Below are 20,864 nucleotides of genomic sequence, written 5' to 3'. Positions count from 1 at the left end.
GTAAGTTCTGGACACTGGTAATTTTAATAATTATATAATTCTTAAGAAAGAATGGGATTGGATATGGAGAAAATGGATCAATTATTGAGAACTTCAGAAAGAACGGTAGCTCAGTTTAATGTGTCTGATGGTAATAGGGCTTATCTGCTATCTTTTATAAAATATTTCTCAAGATGCGGTCAATGGAGAAGAGGCCAAATGTGAATAAAGCATCTTCTACGAGCCAAGATTTCAAAAATGTTATTTATTGAAAACTAACAATCCCTTGGGTTAGATATCATCCCCATCTTCAATATGAGGAAACAGAGACAGAGAGTTATGTAATTTGTCCAAGGTCACACAGCTGAGTGGAGCCTAACTGGGAACCCAGATGTGACTTATTACACAGCCTCTACACTAGAATTCTACCATAGAATTTTCTAAGAATTATTATAAGAAAACATCTGTGTTTTCCTATTTCTTTCCCCAATACCATGATTAGATGAGTAATAATTACATTTTATCCCTTTCATCTAACCCTTCATTGATTTTGTCTAAACTCTTTCTAACTCTTCCTTTGAGTGAATGAAAAGTAAGCCTTTCACTCTCTACTTTCCAGTGCAATGTAGCTTATAAAGGCAGAAACTGCTAGATGTTTCCCCAGTTCTCCTCTTCTTCCAAAGTAATGGAGACTGTGGGGGTTTTTAGCCAGGCAAATGGCCACCCAGAAAAAAGGCTACATATACAAGCCTCCCTTGCAGCTAGGTTTGACCATCAGAACATATTCTGGCCATGGGATATATAGTTCTTACAGCAAATTCTGGGAGCCTTTTTCCAAAGATGCCTCTTGCATATTCTTTTGTATCCCTCTTCCTCATCCTTTTCCTCTCTTTTGCCTAGAACACTGATATAATGGTCCTATTTTGAACATGAAGATAAGGACCACCCTAGGGATGGGAAATTAATGAGCTGAAAAGAACCTGGTTCCTTGAAGACCTTACAGAACAGAGCTGCCACACCAGCCCTAAGCTGCCTATCTCCAAGAATTTGTGTAAGAAGAGAAAAAAAATACATTGCTTGCTTAAGCCACTGTTATTCGGGCTCTCTGATACTCACAGTGAAACATAACCTCAGGTGATAGATACACTTACCCATTCTTCAGACTTGAAATTGAGCCTCAAATCCTAAATACTTATTTTTATAATATATTTCCTAGCCTCTCTGGTAAATATGGTGGGGGTAAGTTATTTTTTAATATTTGGGTTTTTCAGAAATTCCTCTCTCAACACTAGCAAGTTTTAATAGCCCCTACCTTTCTCTGCAAATTGTAGGCAATGGTCTTGCTTTCAATGACTGCATTGCTCTCGAGACGGACCAGCTGCTCTGTGCGAGCTAAAACCACATCCAGACGCATGTCAAAACCAAGTTCAGCAGCCATCTGGTCCAATTTCATTTTCTCTGAAAGCCGATCCAGAAATGCAAGATACTAAACCCAAGAACAAAAATTGAAAATGAGACACAAAGGTAAAAGTTAATGGGTAATCTCACAGCTCCTTCACTTTCTCCCAAGCTTACAGGTAGTTCTCTTTAAACCCAGCATGGAGCCTAGACTCTGACCCCAATATCCGGTGTTGAATTTATGAACCACCCTGCCAGTTTCCTGAACTCTGTACAAATCTGCTTCTCAATTTTTCATGGTACTATACTTACTAGGACGTGCGTTTCACACGCAGTTCTCTAAGAAAAATTCACCAGGGACAGAATTAGCTTACATAATTTGCTTTCATTACTGAGAGTCATTTGGGCACAATCCCAATTAAAATGAATGATTCATTTATACTGAAGGAAGGGAAGAGATATCAATCCACCTGAAATTCTTGCCTTTGATGTATTTCTTCTATAACTCAAATAATAGTTATTGACTCTCTAGGTCCTGGAGAAACACAGAAAAAAATTTTTTCCTTGCCTCCAAAAGCCTGGACTATTTAAATAAGAAAAATGTAAAAATAGTCCAGGAAGGGTACAAAGTGGTATGAGAGAGGCAGGCACAGTGTTTGGGGAGGCTGAGGAAGGAGCACTAAGTCTCTCAGGGAAGACTGCCCGCGGAAGTGATATTTGAGCTGAGTCTTGAAGAGTCATTGCCGGTGAAGAAGGTGAGGGCAAAGTGGGAGGCAGCCAGGGAGGCAAATGAGTGTTGTTACAAACTTGACTGTGGGTGTCCTTAGGATCAGCAATCCCTCACCACAGACCCCACCATGGTCCTGCCGGTCACAGAAGGCCTCTGAGTTTGCCCCTAGTAGCAGGAGAGATCGCAGAGGAGAGGGAAGATGGAGAGGGAAGATGGAGAGGGCAACTGGCCGGCTCACAGAATTCGAGGCCATGGAGAAAGAAGGAATCTGTACCTGATCCTGAGGGCCGCAGAAAGCCACTGACCAGTTTTAAGATGAAGAAAGATAAATATTCAGCATGCATTTTGTTGAAATGGAGAATAAATTTGAGGGGTGGAGACCAGAGCAGAGGGCTCAGTTGGAAGGTCGTTTCCCTAGTCCATGTGAATGAGCACGATGCTCAGGGCAAAGCACCGCTACGGGGTACAGAGAAGGGGGAGGTGCTGGAGAGGCAGTAAGGAGACAGGGTTTATGGGGCTTAGGCATTAATTAACAGGAGGGAAGCGTTGAGATGGCTTGGGCAAACGCAGGCAGACGACCACCATTACTGACGCAAGAGGGGCGAATGTGAGGAGAGGTCATTGCAGTTTAAAATATATTGAGGTGCTCATGGACCATCTGAGGGGAGCTATCCAGAAGGCAGTCAGATTGCTTTCTGATGTACACTACTATCCTCAGATGCAGTATTTCGTTTCAAAATCAAAATTTCAACCAACACACCTTTTCAGATATCTAATAGAAAAAACTTCCTTCGCCCTCCCAAATTTCTCAAATCTATCCCTTGTCTTCATTCACAGAACCACTCCTTGGTCCAGACCTCTACTATCTTCTGATCTGGACTATTCTAGGAATCCCCTAACTGGGCTCCCTGCTTTCATCTCTAGACCCTCTGAGCCGGTCTGCCTTGACAGAAACCTTTCTTTTATTCAGAAACCTTCTATGGCTCCCCATGACCTATACGATGACACCTGAGTAGTTAATCTCACCTATCTCAGCTGTTCCTACCTGCCTCCAGGCCGTCTCACGCCTCTGGTCCCACCAGGCCTCCTGCTCCAGTCTCCCTGCGCCTCACACATTTCCAGAGCCATCTTCCCACACCTCCCTTCCTTCTTTGTTCCTGTTGTTTCTTCTACCTCAAATTCCTTCCCACCTCTTTTGCCTGACAAATTCCTACTCATTCTTTTTTTTTCATTTATTTCAGGATATTATGAGGGTACAAACATCTACTCATTCTTTAAGCCTCCTCTCACGTGTCGCCTCTTCTGTGAAGATGGCTCTTTTCTCACTCAGGAAGAGGAAAGGAGTCATTGCTCCTTTTTCTGAGTTCCTGTTAATTTCATACTCATCCCCATTATAGCACTAATTGTGCTAATCGTGCCCTGATCTGCCTGTCTCCTCCATTAGACCACAATTTTCCATGGACACCTTTTGCACATCCTTGCATACCCAACCTCAATGTAGGTATGGTGCTTCCCCAATTTTTTCAAGTACAGAAGAATGAAGATAAATGAGTTTCTTGAGTATAGATATTTTAACCTAAGCATATTTTTCATGCCAAATTCTGCCCCTGATCCCGTTGCCTCCACCTTGCCTCCCATGGACTCTTTCAGTCCACAAGCACTTACCTCTCTTTTTTTTAATCCTGTTTTTCACAGCTACTGCTTCCTGCCTCTTTTCTCTTTGGCCACCAGACTTCGCAGTCTGTTCATAAGTCGCTCCCCTGTCCCTTTCTATCATCTCTCAGCTCAAAGCAAACTGGCTTCTATTCTCCACCATTCTACCAAAACTCCCTCTCAGAGGTCGCCGATGCTCTCTCCACACTCAAACTCTCAGTGTGGACCCCTTCTCTTCTCCCTCAATTCTCCCCCCCACTGGGCTGTTGGCACCATCGCTTCCAGGCCTATCCATCCTGCAATCTCAGCTCCACAGAGACGTCACAGATCTTTCTGAGAAACTGTGACATTCACAATCACTTATCGCACTTCATACTCTACAGGGTGAAGAATGCTCCAGCTTCATAATCCAAGCCATTCCAGTCTTCTCTCTTGCCACGGACCCACAAATTATGCCACATGTCCAGCCATATGCAGTTAACCACTCTGCATTCTCTGAATACACTATGAACTTGCAAGATTTCATGCCTTTGTTCACACTCTTTCCCCTACAGTATTTGTCTGTTCTCGCCACTATAATCCTACTTATCCTTCAAAGATGAATTCAATTATCTCTTCCCCTATAAAATCTTCCCTTTATCCAGAAGTTCCTACAGCACTTTATGAATTCAACACATCTATTATAATACTTATAACCTCATAGTCTGGCAAATTATCTGAATATCTGTCTCCTGTACTGAATTAAGAGCCTTTTAAGGTCAGGAACTATGTATTATTATTTATATTTTAGCACCTCAAACCTTCAGGGCCTCATATATAATGCACATTCAATAAATACTTGTTGAAAAAATAAAAAACTAATTACATATTAAAATAAGTAAATAAATTAATGCTTGAATTTAATTGAATTAATTTGAATCAACAAAGCTCTGAACAATAGGAAGAGACCCATTGTTCCTTGAAATTTGCTCATGACCTAGGATTTAACGAGTCTAAGTACTGTAAAATTCAGAATATCTCCTGGTAAAATTTTATACTGCAACAAATGCTTCCACCCATAGACATGCCCTCGAGATTATTACTTTTTGTTTCTCAAGATTCAAGTCGTCTCGCAAAACATCTCTAGAAACCAGCTCTCCCTCTAGGTGTGTCAGCTGACCCTGAAGAGTCTCCAACTTGTTCTCTGCTTTCTGGGCCCTCTGGAGAGCTTTCTGGTGAAAAGCAGACTCCTTTTCCAACTGTTCCACAAGCTCGGATATTTGGGCTTCAAGCTGAGAGACCATCTGGATAAAAGAAACAGAATAATGATAAGCCTCGTTTAAAGATGCAACAAAGTGTTAAAATCTAGTGCTCAGCCTAAGCCACAAAACTGTTTATGACACAAACTTCCAGATTTTTTGTGAAACTTAAATTTAAAATAGGTAATTGATAGCTGTATTTGCCTCTGAAATAAATCTGCATTTATTAAATAATAAAATATTCTGATTGGTATTTTTAATTATTATATAATTCTTTCAATAAGTTAACTGATAATCATTTATGAATAACATTTACTCACCTTCAAAACTTTAATTTAGGAGTTTCAAAGGTTAGTTGGAAAAAGAGTTAAGACAAAAAGTACTTTTAAAATCTACAAAAGAGTCATTCCCCAGAGTAACTCTCCCACCACATATAGCTGATGAAAAATTAAAGTGAGTTAATCTTGATAAGTAACCTTGAGGCCTTTTAGGAAAGTCAAGGACAGAAATATATTTTTGCAAACTTTTTTCCAACCTTCCATAGAGTGTTGGTTGCACATGTCCCAAACTCCAGTCATACTGACTACACCACGTACGTATATAGTAATATTATCATTTGAGCATTTGAAAGGTCAAAATCTCTTTAATGTGGTGATTCCACCTAGGGTAACAGCAATGTTCAAGAGGGCAGGGAACAGAATCCTGTCTCCTCTTCTATAGTCTACTAACATTGCCCTTCCATTAAAGCCCACCAAGACTCTTCACAACCCCCCTAATTTGCCCAACAGCCCCATCTTTCTCAAGAGTCCCTTTCTTTGTCCAGCCATCCCCTCAAATCAAGAGCATAAGTTTACCAAAGACCTCAGGTACACTTTCACAATAGTCAAGTTGACTTTACTAAATCCAGTTTTCATAAAATGTTGAACTCAATAAAACCACCACATCTGTGGTGATAAATTTGTTTCCTTCTGATAGTTTATTTTGGAAGAGGAAAGGAAAAGACTAGTGGATATTTACATAACACTATAGTACCATTCTCACAGACATTGAAACATCTTGACTGGTTTATATTATTTACAGTCTAAATTTTAAAAAAGAAAATAATTTCTGCTTGCCTGTCTATAAACAACTATGCTTAAATGTAAGAAGACATTCAAGCTGTCTTCAAACTTTTTGAAAGGCTATTATAAGAAAGAACAATTAGGTGTGTTCTGAGTTGTCCTCCGAGCTGAGATTTGGGACCAACAGGTATAAATCAGAGAAGGAATTCCACATCTATGTAAGGGAGAATTTTTCCCCAGTCCCTGTAATTATAAGGTAATACATGCCCATTATAAAATACTCATTAAGAACAAAAAAGTATGATTAAGCAAAAAATAATCCCCCATGATCCCACCACCCAGAGACAATAACTATCAATATTTTTATATGATTTGCTTTTATGCATTGTTAAAGTATAGTTGAAAATGATATTATATATGCAACTTTGTGTCTTTGTTTTTACCTAGTTACATTTTAAATTATCTTCTCATGCCATTCAAAATTCTTAATTAACGTTTTAACGGTTGCATTAAGAATCCATCATAAGAATGCATCATAATTTACTTAAGAATTTCTTTATAAGAAAGGGAAAACTTTCTAATGATTGGAGCTGTCTCAGGTACACAGGGAGTGGACTCCCAGTCACCGAAGGTGGTCAGAAGTTGGCCAACTACAGGCACACCTCATTTTACTGTGCTTTGCTTCACTGTGCCTCATAGATATGGTGTTTTTTACAAACTGAAGGTCTGGGGCAACCCTGCATTGAACAAGTCTATTGGATCCATTTTTCCAACAGCATGTGCTCACTTCATATCTCCATGTCACAGTTTGGTAATTCTCACAATATTTCAAATGCTTTTATTATTATTTTATCTGTTATGGTGGTCTGTGATCAGTGGTCTTTGATGTTGCTATGGTAACTGTTTCGGGGCTCCACAAACTGTACCTATATTAAACAGGGAACTTAATCAATTAATGTTGTATGTGTTCTGATGGCTCCACTGTCATTCTCCCATCTCTCTCCCTCTCCTTGGACATCCCTATTCCCTAAAACACAGCAATATTGAAATTAGACCGATTAAAAATCCTACAATGGCCTCTAAGTGTTCAAGTGAAAGGAAGAGTCATGCGTCTCTCACTTTAAATCAAAAACTAGAAATGATTAAGCTTAGTGAGGAAGGCATGTCAAACTCCAAGATAGGCTGAAAGCTAGGCCTCTTGCACCAAACAGTTAGCCATGTTGGAAAGCCAAAGGAAAAGTTCTTGAAGTAAATTAAAAGCGCTCCTCCAGTGAACACACAAATAAGAAAGCAAAACAGTCTTATTGCTGATATGGAGAAATTTTTTGTGGTCTGAACAGAAGATCAAACCAGCCCCTACATTACCTTAAGTTAAAGCCAAATGCAAAACAAAGCCCTAACACTCTTCGATTATGTGAAAACTGAGAGAGGTGAAGAAGCTACAGAAGAAAAGTTGGAAGCTAACAAAGGTTGGCTCATGAGGTTTAAGGAAAGAAGCCATCTCCATAACACAGAAGTCCAAGGTAAAGCAACAAGTGCTGATGCAGAAGCTGCAGTAAGTTACCCAGAAGATCTAGCTAAGGTCATTAATGAAGGTGGCCACACTAAACAACAGATTTTCAATGTGGACAAAACAGCCTTCTATTGGAAGAAGATGCCATCTAGGACTTTCACAGCTAGAGAGGAGAAGTCAATGCCTGGCTTCAAAGCTTCACAGGACAGGCTGACTCTTGTTAGGGGCTAACACAGCTGGTGACATTAAGTTATTTACCGTTCTGAAAATACTAAGGCCCTTAAGAATTATGCTAAATCTACTCTGCCTGTGCTCTATAAATGCAACAATAAAGCCTGAGCGGCAGTATATCTGTTTATAGCATGGTTTGCTGAATATTTTAAGCCCACTGTTGAGATCTACTGCTCAGGGAAAAAGATTCTTTTCAAAATATTACTGCTCACTGACAATGCACCTGTTTACCCATGAGCTCTGATAGAGATGTACAAGGAGATTAATGTTGTTTTCATGCCTGCTATACAACACCCATTCTGCAGCCCATGAATCAAAGAGTCATTTTGACTTTCAAGTCTGATTATTTAAGAAAATATATTTCATAAAGCTATTGCTGCAACAGATAGTGATTCCTGTGATGGAACTAGCCAAAGTAAACTAAAAACTTTCTGGAAAGGATTCGCCATTCCAGATGTCATTAAGAACATTCATAATTCATGGAAGGAAGTAAAAATATCAACATCATGGGAGTTTGAAAGAAGTTCACTCCAATTCTCATGGATGGCTTTGAGGGGGCAATTCAAGACTCCAGTGGAGGAAGGAACTGCAGATGTGATGATAACGGCAAGAGAACTATTAGTAGAATTAGAAGGGGAGTCTGAAGACGGGACTGTATTGCTGTGATCTCATGATAAAACTTGAACAGATGAGGAGTTGCTTCTTGTGGATGATAAAGAAAGTGGTTTCTTGAGGTGGAAACTACGCCTGGTGAAGATCCTGTGAACATTGTTGAAAGGACAGCAAGGATTTAGAATACAGACATAGATGTGCTATATCAACATAAGCTTAGCTGATAAAGCAGTGGCAGGGTTTGAGAGGATTGATTTCAATTTTGAAAGTAATTCTGCTGTGAGTAAAATGCTATCAAACAGCATCACATGCTACAGAGTAATCTTTCGTGATTCTCTGAAGAATCAGATGATAGTTAACATTTTTTAGCAATAAAGTATTTTCCAATTAAGGTATGTACACTGGACTTTTTAGATATAGTGCTACTGCACATGTAATAGACTACCATACGGTGTAAACGTAACTTTTATATGCACCGGGAAACCAAAAAATTTGTGTGACTTACTTTACTGTGATATTCACTTTATTTTGATATTTGCTTTATTGTGGTGGTCTGGAACTGAACCTGTAACGTCTCTGAGGTTGCCTGTATTTATTAAAAATGTTACAGTGTGGCCTGAAGTGCCACATGGGGAAGGTTAGAACATATGAATTCTAAACTCACTAATCCTGTGCTTCTACAGCTCTCAAGTTTCCAGGCCTATATTTCAATTAACTCTAAATTTCTGTGGGTGCTTGAAATCAGATATTTGATGGTGAGCTGTTCAAAGCCACATCCAAGGAATTACACTCCCCTGGGAAAATTTTAATGTCACTAAAGAACATGACATTAATGAAACATGAAATGAGAAATCTCATATTTCCTGCCCTTAATACTTACTAATAATAGACACACTAATAACAGATCTGATATTAGTGCAAGAGAAACGATGTGCTCATCTTTGTACAACATGCAAGGTAACCTACAGAAAAGTGGCCATGAAACAATGTCCACAAAATGCCACCTCCCACGGGACTGATTCATATTATTCAAGGTATGACACATGTTTCTGTGCAACAGGAGATGAAGCTTCACACTGAACTCCAAGTAGGAAGTGAGTCTTTCCACCTGAAGAGCCATCAACACTTCCCCTACCCCTCAGTTGACCTAGCAAAGAGAATGAAACCATAGAGATAACAGACGCAGGTAAAGCTCAGCTGAAGAGAGGGACAACTGCGTGGTCACTTAGCCATAGTTATCACACCGTAGACTTCACTGGAAGAAAGCAAAGCCTTCCATAGAAATCAACTAGTAAGGACTCCATTCTGAAAATGACACCCTGAGTATCTGCAGTAAGTTAGACTAAGGGAGTGACAACGACCCTGAAAGAGGAAGAAGACATCTGATGTAGACCAGAATTCGGGAAAGAGGTTTTAGAGCCAGACAGCCCTGGTTTTAGGTTCCCACTGTGCCACTTACCAGCATGTTAACCGAAACAAGCAATTAACCTCCCTGAAACTCAAATTTTTCTGCAATGATTAAATGAGCTAATTTAGACAATTTGAGCAGCACAGTACTTCACACCTTATTGAAGGTGAACACATTGCATCCATTTGTGACATCAGAATTACTGCTCCAGTGTATGGGTTCAGTCAATCCTATGCTCTTGCCATAAAGAGATAAAGAACCCCTTTAGGAATTGTCCTATGTCATGCCTCTCAAACTATTTTCAGCTGTAGAGCCTTTGTTTCCAAGAGCCTTTTTTGGAAGGACAAATAAAAGACAAATGTGTTTGAATCAAAGGTGAGAAGATCCCTTTTGCATCTTCACCCTGAGTGGACCCAGGGTGTTCTGTGGAACCTTGAAGACTCAGCAGAGTATGTCTTTTAAAACCACTAAATATAGATGGCTGAACTTTGCAGAATCTACCCAACTGCCATGCCAAGAGTCTGGCGTCCAGAGTGGAGCAAACTGAGAGCCTCCTGATACTCTACCATGTCAGAGAACTTAGTCTCATACGCTTATGTAGGTATGAGGGCACATGACACCACTGAGTTTTTTCAGAACTAAATTTACATACATTTATTCCAATAAAGTAATATTCCAATCTGACTCAATTCTCGAGAACATCAAATGTCAGTGCCTAGGTGAACACATGTGTTCCACCAAAATTGTGAACTTGTGTTGTTTTTCACAGAAAGTCTAAGAAATAAATAAGCTTTTATTTTCTTTTCTTTTTTTTTTCTTTTCCTTTTTCTTAGTGTCATCTGTTAACATATACCTGATATTCTGTGGGACAAAATGTGCCGGGAATTTTAATACTAGAGATATAGGGAATGGGGTGGGAGGAAGTATTAATAATAAAGAATATATACCTCAATTTTATAACAGAAAGGGCACTAAACTAAACTACACTTGAAGAACAAGCAGCACGACTTTTAGAAGCGAAGTCACAATGCCCTAAAGGAGTGAATTCACTCCCCAAGGACAGGTATTTGTTGATTTCACCAGAGAGACATTTTTGCCCTAAGATTAAACCAAATAAAAGCAAAAGAGCTCTGCACTGAAGAAAGAGCCACTTGGGTCACTTAAGGTCCAGTGCTTTTCGGACAATAAGTGATTGCATCATTTCCTAAATGGACTCTTTTCCAACTATTCAAGCTATAATTTTCACTTAGAAAATATATAAAGTAAGTTACCAGTTTCTATAAACTTAGCATCAACCAAATTCTTCTTCCTTCTTGTATTTATAGCCAACATTGTTGACTGGCCAACCCTCACCCCTTCCTCCGTTGTTCATGTCAACTTCTGTTTTAGTTTGAATTGGGTCCCCTCCAAAAATATGTTAAATCTCCCCAGTACCTCAAAATGTGACCTTATTTGGAAATAGGGTCTTTACAGCAGTAGCAGAATAAAAATGAGGTCTTTAAGATGGTCCCTAATTCATTAGGACTGGTCCCCTTACAAAGTGAAAAATTTGTACACAAAGAGAGAAATGCATGGAGGGAAGATGACATGAGGACAGCGGGGGATGCCATCCACAAGTCAAGGAATGCCTGAGGCTGCCAAAGCCAGGAGTGAGGCATGGAACAGGTTCTCCCTCGCAGCCCCTCAGAAGGAACTAACACCGTCAACACCTTGATTTCAGATTTCTAATTTGTGAGAACCAGGAGACAAGAAATGTCTGTTGTTTAATCTACCTAGTTTACGGCACTTTGTTGCGGAAGCCCTAGGAAACCAATACAAACGGAAAGGCCAGGAAAGCTAAGACCTCTATCTGTTCACGCTCCCAGATACTCTTGTAGCCAGGGGTAACCGTGTAACATGATTCTGAACAATGAAATGCCAGTGGAAGTCTGCTGGGATTTCTGGGGAGATACTTGCTTTGGTCAGTGGTGGGACTGAGAGCAGAGTGGAAGGACGACGTTCAGGCTCTGAGCTAAGACGAGCTATAGAGGGGTTGTGGAGCACATCTCAGGCTCTTCACAGCATCGGGCCAGGTCCCCACAGCTCCTACAGAGCCCCTGGACTAGGAAACACCAGGGGAGGAAATAAAGGTCTAAATGTGCCTACAGCAGAACAGAAATACTATCCAGATAGAGGTGTGTGAGCTTGTATTCACTTGTCTTTAATTTAGGAAATGACGTAGAAATTGGTCATGGTCACATTCTCTCTATACATGATCAATTCTCATTGAGATGATCAGCCAGTTACTTCAAGTAAAATCAGGAAAAAATGGATTTCATATATTGTCTCACAAATGTTTCTAAAGAATGGGAGCTTTACAAATTGATGAATCTGTTTGTTGAGGAGGCCGCATGTCCCTGCCAGCTGCCGCGGCTACATGCACAGTCAACGGTTGCGTAATGCCAACGTGAAGGCCCAGCAGTGGGTTTAGACTTGGCTGGCAAATGCTCCACTTCATGCAGACTCCTACTGATGGAAGGTTGCTTTTCTTGTTTACCCCTTTTCTTACTAAAAGAAAAAAATTGCCTCAAAATTCTAAAGTAAAATCTGAAAATGTTGCAATATTCTGCCATTGTGCAAGAACTCATTATTTCATAAGCCTCTCCTATGGTGTCCTGAAATTTCAAGACTAAATAACATTCAAATACTCATTTAGAACTCCTGGGAACCCAGCATTAGGACATTCCTCTAAGACAGTGGTTTTCAACTGAGGGCAATTTTGACCCCTAGAGGACATTTAGCAATGTCCAGAGACATCTGCGATTGTCGCAAACTGGGGACAGGGAAAGTGCTACTGCTATCTAGTGGGTAGAGGCCAGAGATGCTGCTGAACATCCTACAATGCACAGGACAGCACCTACAACAAAATATTATCCAGTCCAAAATGTCAATAGCACTGAGAAACCCTGCTCTAAGATATAGTAAAGCTTTTAAAAAGAAGATTAAATTTTCCCAGAAGCTGAAATGTAAGGAACAAATAGAAATGACTTGCTGGAAGAGTGTGGGTGGTGTCCCAAATTCCATTGAGAATTGCAAACACAGGAGAAGAAAAATGGATAGCAAAGGGGTAAACGAGAAAAGCAACCTTCAGTCAATAGGAGTCAGCATGAAGTGAAGCATTTGCCAGCCAAGTCTAAACCCACTGCTGGGCCTTCACGTTGGCATTACGCAACCATTGACTGTGCATGTAGCCATGGCAGCTGGCAGGGACATGCGGCCTCCTCAACAAACAAGATTCATCAATTTGTAAAGCTCCCATTCTTTAGAAACATTTCTGAGACAATATATGAAATCCATTTTCTCCTGATTTTACTTGAAGATGAGTCACACAAGACACCAGCTATATGCTTGATTTCAGGCTTTTAAACAGGGAGAGCAGCTATTGAAAAAAATTACAGGGTGAGAAAGGCAGACAAAGGCACTAAAAAGACTCTGAATCATTCTAATTTTTATAGGGAGTGGGGGAAGGCATATCCAGCTTAACCAATTTACATCATTTGGCTTTAGAAAATAAACATATACATCATGCTGACAATTGTGCCACGCACCACACACTGGAATTAAAATAGTTTTAGGAAAATACTTGGAAATAGAGAAGAGAAAGCAATAAAATGAAATGGCAAAAAACCATCAGCGACTGAAGTACAGGTGCTCCTTGACTTAGGATGGAGTTATGTCCCGATAAACGCATTGTAAAATGAAAATATCGTAAGTCAAAAATGCACTTGATACATCTAACCGACAGAACATCATAGCTTAGCTAGCCTACCTTAAACATGCTCAGAGCACTTACATTAGCCTACAGTTGGGCAAAATCACCTAACACAAAGCCTATTTTATAATAAAGTGTTGAATATCTCATGTAATTTATTGAATACCATACTGAAAGTGAAAAACAGAATGGCTGTGTGGGTACTCGAGGTACTGTCTCTGTGGAATGCATGTCACTTTTAGACCATCGCAAAGCAGAAAAATCCTAAATCGAACCACTGTAAGTTGAAGATCATCTATGTATCTATTACCATTCGAGGTAAATAATGAAGTTTTTTTCAAACCTATAAAAAATTTCCTTCCTCAGCAAATATCTCTATATACACTGAGCCACAAAAAAAACCCGGGTTACTCTCAGAGACCCTTACATGTCATAGCGTGGAGGTGAGCCCATGCGTGCTCTGTGCGTGCACATTTTATAGCCAGAAAGAGAACCCTGCACTTGTCCAAAGGGGCCACTAGGGCTGGTCCTAGAGCATGTGTGAATTCTGGAGAATTTTTAAAGTGAATTTTAAATTTTTTGATTGTGAAAGGAAATTTACAAATGCAACCCTGAACTTTGAGTTGGCGATCACTCTGACTTTTTTAGTCACATTAAAAGATGGAATGTGCTTTTTCTCCTTTTGAACAAGCATGACATCAGTAGAAGAAATAGTTCGTAATGGAATTATACATGAACTTTGGATACCATTTACCTTAAAATCTCATTAATTAGGATTTCAACAATTTGGATTTGATAATAATTTAAACAGAGTTTGGCCTGAAGTTGATGTTGCTAAGTAAAGCTTTTCAGAAAATAAGAATTATTGATAGTATAAACAACACGACAAAATTAAACCGGCTTCAATCAGATATGCGAATTAAACCATTTTTCTCCATTTATCCGACAGGTCCCCTAAAAGACTGTTCTAGGCATCAATACACTTATGAAAAAGACGAGAGAAGGAGGCAAGGAAGGGGGAAGAGGCAACAAGAGCAATAGTTAATATTTATTGTGATTTGCCAGACAATGTGTTAAGGTCTTTATAACAATTTTTTTCCATTTAATGCTTACAGTAAACAATAACCTCACAAAGCAGATCCTGCTACAGCTCTAGGAATCTTTATCCACGAGTCCAAAATCCAGTTTTTTTGTAACTCATTTACTGACAAAGCTTGGCCTGACCTGACCCATCTGGGCAGCAAACCCTGACCCAAAGTGACATGAGGCTATCTATAGTCTTCATTTATCCCACTTAGAGTTGCTCACAGCCTTGCTGCAGAACTCTGAATGTGGCCAGTGATGGAGCGTGTCCCAGACACCACCACGGAGGACTGTGTAAGGTGCTTTCTGACTTACCCTTCTGTATACCGTCTTACCTTTCCAAAGCCTGAAAAATTCTGAATTCAAAAACACATTGGGCCCCAAGGGTTTCAGGTAAGGGGTTGTGAACCCTGTGCCAGCCCCTTCCAGCCGATGAGGAAACAAAATCTCAGAGGCCATAATCTCAGGGACCTGGCCAAGCTCTCGCTGCCCGTCAATGAATGTGCACTGGATGTAGGATTCAGTGCCTGGGAGTTCTGACTCCAGAACCCACATCGAAGTTAGCTGTGGCTTGAGGGACTCTAAGGCCCTTCTAAATACCTTTGAAATTGAAAGTAATACAACCACATTTAAATTATGCTTTTCAGTAATTCAGCTAAATCTTGTGTTGAGTATGGTAAATGAAAGAGCTCACCGTTCTGCAGAAGCAGCCACCACCCACTCACCCTGTCCCTGCTTTCTTCCTGGCTGCCCATTTCTCGAATCCTCTCCAAAATGGCATCCTCTGTGGACCCAGTCATGCCCAATCTGTCCCTGAGGAGGGCTGCGATCTTCTCCCTGAATGAGGAGTACTGGCTTCGCGAGACTGTGGCTGCATCCAGATTGGCCTTCGAACTCTTCTCCAATTCTTCAGAGCTATTCTTCAGCAGGCTCAGCTCCTGCTTGGAGGCATCCCAGACCCGCTGGCCAGCAAGCAGCCTTTCTTGGAAGATCTTAACTTCCTTTTCAAGAGCTTCTTTTGCTTCTACAGCACTGAGCAAGTCCTAAAATGATTATAGAAAGTGAAGACAATAACCTTAGCTGCCAACCAGGTACAGCTGCATTTACTATAGCAATTCATTCACCTCGCTTACTAATGACTTCAAGGAGTTGGGATAACTCCTCACTCCACTTTTAACTCCATGTTCCCTATCGCCTCTTCCTAAAGTTATTAAATTATAAAGGGTATTTCAGGAAAATTTACATGTCTTAAAAACAGAAAAGGGCTATAAAATATGGGTTAGAAAAAGAAGGAACCTTTGACACATAAGCCTTTTCTACGTGCACCTATGGAAAGAGTTAATAAAAACAAAGCATTGGCTAACATACTAATAGATTCAATTCACATGTAGAATGTTTACAGAATCACCTGTTTTCGAGTGTGGTATACACGGAAATTGATTTTTAATCAATGGTAAACTCTCAGAGTCCTAGCTAGGCACTAAAAATTATTTGCATAAAGATGGCTCCTTAACACTATTTTAGATAATAGAGTACTATTCTCATAAAAACATCATTGCATAAAAGAGAACCAGATCTTTCTTCCAATATTCTTTGAGTGTGAATCCCTTTGTCTCATAAAGACAAAACTAATACAGATAGAACCTGAAGAAAGGAGACAGAAATAACCAGACATTTGTGGGTGGGAGGATTAAAAGTAGAGGAAGCTCCCAAGTGCAAAAAAAAAAAAAATAGAGTAAGATAAAGTACCACACTAAGAATAATCTTAAAGATTATAATATGTATGATTAGGCTCATAAAAATAATGAAAAGCATAGAGAAAGTCACCTTTTCACCTACTTCTATTTACCATAATCTAGAATGATTCAAAGAGGCACCAAAGGGGCATCTTTAAAATTAATTTAAAAAAAAATTATTTGTTAACATCAAGTTCCAAAATGCATGAATTCACATTGTAAAAGATTAAGCAGTTCATTAACCAGCATTGCTATGGTATTGCTGCCTAATTAAGTGGCAAGAAAATATATTTTTATTAAAATAGTATGTTGGGGCAAAAAGCACTAAAAAGAAACACAATACCTTCGAATAACAGATTCTACATTTAAACGAGCTAATAACATACCAGCCTGCTAGTTAAGATGCAATCATTTCTTTGCATTAAAACTGGGCTTTAAAAGGAATTTCTCTCCACTAACAGCTTAGAGACAGGAAAAAGGAACCTGAAACACTAGTTCCCATTTTTTATAGAAAACATAACATCTTTTTTTTATTATGGTGATTTTATTTAAATCAAGGAAGTCTCAGACATCAATTTGAAAGAAAAGTCACAGAGTAGATAGGTAGTTAGAGAAGCCTGCCCTTTTCAGAGATGTAATGACTGAGCTAGTCATGCAGCCTATTTTGTAAAAAATGCCTTGCTTTTCAAGGTCGTGGTCTACCCTTTCCTTTTCTAAACTAGTCATCTCTGTAGAGAAGCCCCACTGCTGCTGCTAATTAAATTATCACCCTTAAAGTGGAGTCAAGGACACTTTATCACAAATTCAATATTCTAACAGTTTACAGATTTCTCTCCTGATAGTAATACAACAGCTGCTCACTTGCTCAATTAGAGTAACCAGTGTCAACATTGGTGATAATAAATTGGACCCTATTTTACCTAGAAACTACAGTTGTTCTTTGTTATCCTCAGGAGATTGGTTCCAGGACCCCCTCAAAGATACCAAAATCCAAAGATGCTCAAGTCCCTGATATAAAATGGCATAGAATTCGCATAAAACCTACGCACATCCTCCCATATACTTTAAATCATCTGTAGATTACTTATAATACCTAATACAATGTAAATGCCAGGTAAATAATTGATGTACTGTTTTGGTTTTTATTTTTATTATTTTTTATTGTCGTATTGTTATTTTGTATTTTTTTCCCAAATATTTTCAATCCACAGTTGGTTGAATCTACAGATGCGAAACTCAGGGATACAGAAATCCAACTCTAGAATCTAATGCGTGGTTAGAAAATTGAGGTACTAAATTCAGTGACTCAAGGGCGAAAATTAATCCTAATCACTTTAGAGTTCTAAAACCACATAGAATATCATATATTAACTTTGATATTGAAAGAAAATCTCTAATGCAAAAGGAGGAAGTTTCCATGGTCAATAGAGTAATATTTTAACCAATTATTTACAAAAGGCCCTCAAAATACACAAAAAATATATCAGATGCTTGTGTGCTGTGGACTTACTGTCAATTTGGAGTAGATGGATCAACCGACAGCTAACACCAGGAGACCAGTAAACACAATTAAAATATTTCAACTGTGAGGAATTTACCTAAACCAGTATCATATTATTATTTCACTGGCTTAGAGAAAAGGATCAAAACAATTCGCCTCTAACAAATAAAAGGTATTTTTTTCTTTTTAAACCTAAGCACAAACATTTATGTCTAGTAAAAATCATAAAATTAGTTTGTGATCACAGACTACAATGGTGCCTGTTAGCAGGTGAGGTTTTCCTTTTCTGGACACATCCAGCCCCATGAACTCTAATCTGTTTCCCCTACGAAATGCAGCACTCAGGAGCCAGTGACAAGGCCTTGGGGACGGCCGCTCTTCCAGTGCTCTGATTAAGTGCTTGAGGATTCAGGGGCACTGGGCTGATCTGCTGGAAATAGATGTCCTCAGGCTGCAAATGCAATTACCTGTACGGCTATCAGGAGAAAGCCACCAGAGTGGAGTCTGGTTGCATGGCTACCTCAAGGATACACTGAAGCACATGGCATAAAATAACGTGACATCAGGACCGTTGGCCAGGACCTAGGATTGCTGTCAGACCACACTGACACACAGAACAAGAAAGAAGTAGCTTCCTCTGACCAAAATCAGACTGACCTCTGCAGAGGAAATCACATTTGCAAGTGAGGACAGGCCCTATATAGACAGTGATGGGGATTGCTTAAAAAATATTTTTTTATAATTAACAGATCTTTAGATTTGATCCGACTGATGCAACAAATGAATAATGACCCCTTCACAATTACTTGTAACACAAACATTTATAAATAATATGATTATGGTATTCAATTTAGCTTCCCATTTAAATGTGTGAATCTACATTAAGTAATGAAACCATCCAAAGGTTTGTGTTTTAAAAACACATTTTATTTCTATTACGATGTTGCTAACTATTATATGGATTTAGATACACATGAGATCATATTGCCTCTCCAAAATACAACATCTAATTATCATCAGGGTGGAGAACCTCTGGCTTGAGCTTAAAATTTCTCCAATCCTAGATCAATTTTACAAAATAAAATATCAGTTGGTTAATTCTACCCACTGTAGTTGTGATTAACAAATAAACTCAGAAATTCTCCCAAACAGGCACTCCCATACATTACTGGTGGAAGTATGAATAGCTATAATTTTGGTATAAATTGTTGATATAAATATTTAATGAAATTTCATATGCATGTACCTTTTGGACCTGCAAGTCTAGTCTTAAGAATATATCTATAGGATAGATTACTAAATATGGAAAATGAGGTATATGCAGAGTTATTCAATTATAATATAGCAAATAGGTGCTACATGAATATTCACTGATAAGTGATTGGTTAAACACCGGTTAAACACATGAGACACCGATACCATTGAGTACTATATACCCTTAAAAAGAAAGAGGGAAGTTTTTATATGCCAATATGAAACATTCACCAAAATATAGTTAGGGGAAAAAGTAAGGTGCCAAACAGTGTATCTGGCAGAGTACCTTTGTATCTTTATGAAAACAGTATCTCCAGAAACATGTAAAAGTAACTGCTAATTCTGGTTATCTATGTAGAAGGGAACTATAGCAGGGTGGGGGGAGGGAAGATGGACTGAAATGGAAGGAAGATGCCATAGGACAGTGGCAACTGTGACAACACTGGGGAACTTTGGTCCATTTAAAGTGCTGAGTCAACACTGATATGAGTATAGACTAGCACATGCACACGCGCACATGCACACACACACCAAACTTAGGCTGTGTTAGTAAAGTACCTAGAATAAGGGAGGTGTGAGGGGCCAAGGGAGCAGACTAGAAGCAGCCTGCACAATGCTACTCTCACGGATAGGATTGAAAGTGGCAAATAGATACTCACTTACAGATCGATCACCAAAGAGAGAGCATTGGGAATAAACAAAGAGGCCATGGGAGGCACACAAAGACAAAGACAGAGAAGTAGGATGACCCAACTCAGCAGGATCGCAGGTACCTGGGGAAGGTGCCTGTACATGGGTAAGGGACTGAGAAGAGAACCCCTGGGCTCCACACTTCCCCTGCAGACATTGTAACTAGAGGAGGGACCCTCCACAGCAGTAGGCTCCGGACTAATATAGAGACCTTATTGGAGGCTGTGCAGTGGCATTGCTGCTGAGAGAAGGCACAGTTGGCTGCCAAACCCTGGGGACTACAACTGGCACCATTTTGAGGTGCCAGCCCCAGACTGCTGTGTCTACCTGGGGGTCAGATTTGGAACAGCTGCCTCCCACTTACCCCTGCCAGGCTGGGAAGAGAGCGGGAAAGTCAGGAGCTCTTGTGAGCCCTGTAGGCAAGTTCTGTGAGCCCCACTACCACCACCATGAAACTGGGGCAGAGTAGGCACTCACAGACACGGCACCTGCTGTCATAGCCTGGGTGGCCCCACCCAACCACACTTCCCATGAGACCCATGATGAACACATGCCCATAATCTTCATCACCTACTGCACGCCATCTGGGCAGCACAGCTGCTGCTGCCTGGGAAACCTCACTACAAACAGACCTGGGCAGGGCGAACAACTATGCAACCAATGCTGCTGGACCTTGGTGGACCACCTGCCACGGGTCTGCCCTGCCACAGTGGCTGCATGACAATCACAGGGGAACAGGGAGATGCAGAACAGCAGCAGTATTAAATGCTCACAGGCCCTCTCCTCCTGGTGGATTCCAGAGTAGAACTCAAGCATGCCATCCAGGTACCTCTTCCTCACTTCACTGATCAGTAGATATTCCGCCAGAGGAGAACAGGTATACTGCAAAGCTATCTACTTTGAGCTAAGAGAAGAGGTTCCAGAAGAGAAGGAACCAGCATGAGAACTTTGGCAATATGAAAAAACAGGCTGTCTTGACACCCCCAATGAATCACAATAGCTCTCCAGCAATGGACTCCAACCAAA

General features: G+C 40.0%; 1 protein-coding gene across 1 annotated transcript in view; it reads right to left on the bottom strand.

The window, feature by feature from the left end:
* The window catches only part of CCDC170 (coiled-coil domain containing 170), a 127,383-nt gene that overhangs the window by 19,801 nt on the left and 86,718 nt on the right, over window positions 1–20,864 (bottom strand). Inside the window, exons 5-7 of the mRNA XM_012646781.1 lie at window positions 15,383–15,700; window positions 4,843–5,043; window positions 1,292–1,465 (exon numbers count right to left, since the gene is read on the bottom strand). Of these exons, the coding sequence (XP_012502235.1) occupies window positions 1,292–1,465; window positions 4,843–5,043; window positions 15,383–15,700 (693 nt within the window). The remainder of the gene's footprint in view (window positions 1–1,291; window positions 1,466–4,842; window positions 5,044–15,382; window positions 15,701–20,864) is intronic.

Source organism: Propithecus coquereli, unplaced genomic scaffold (genome assembly GCF_000956105.1).
Source record: "Propithecus coquereli isolate 6110/MARCELLA unplaced genomic scaffold, Pcoq_1.0 Scaffold25, whole genome shotgun sequence".
Lineage (NCBI taxonomy): Eukaryota > Metazoa > Chordata > Mammalia > Primates > Indriidae > Propithecus > Propithecus coquereli.
This window is presented reverse-complemented; position numbering and strand designations above follow the sequence as displayed.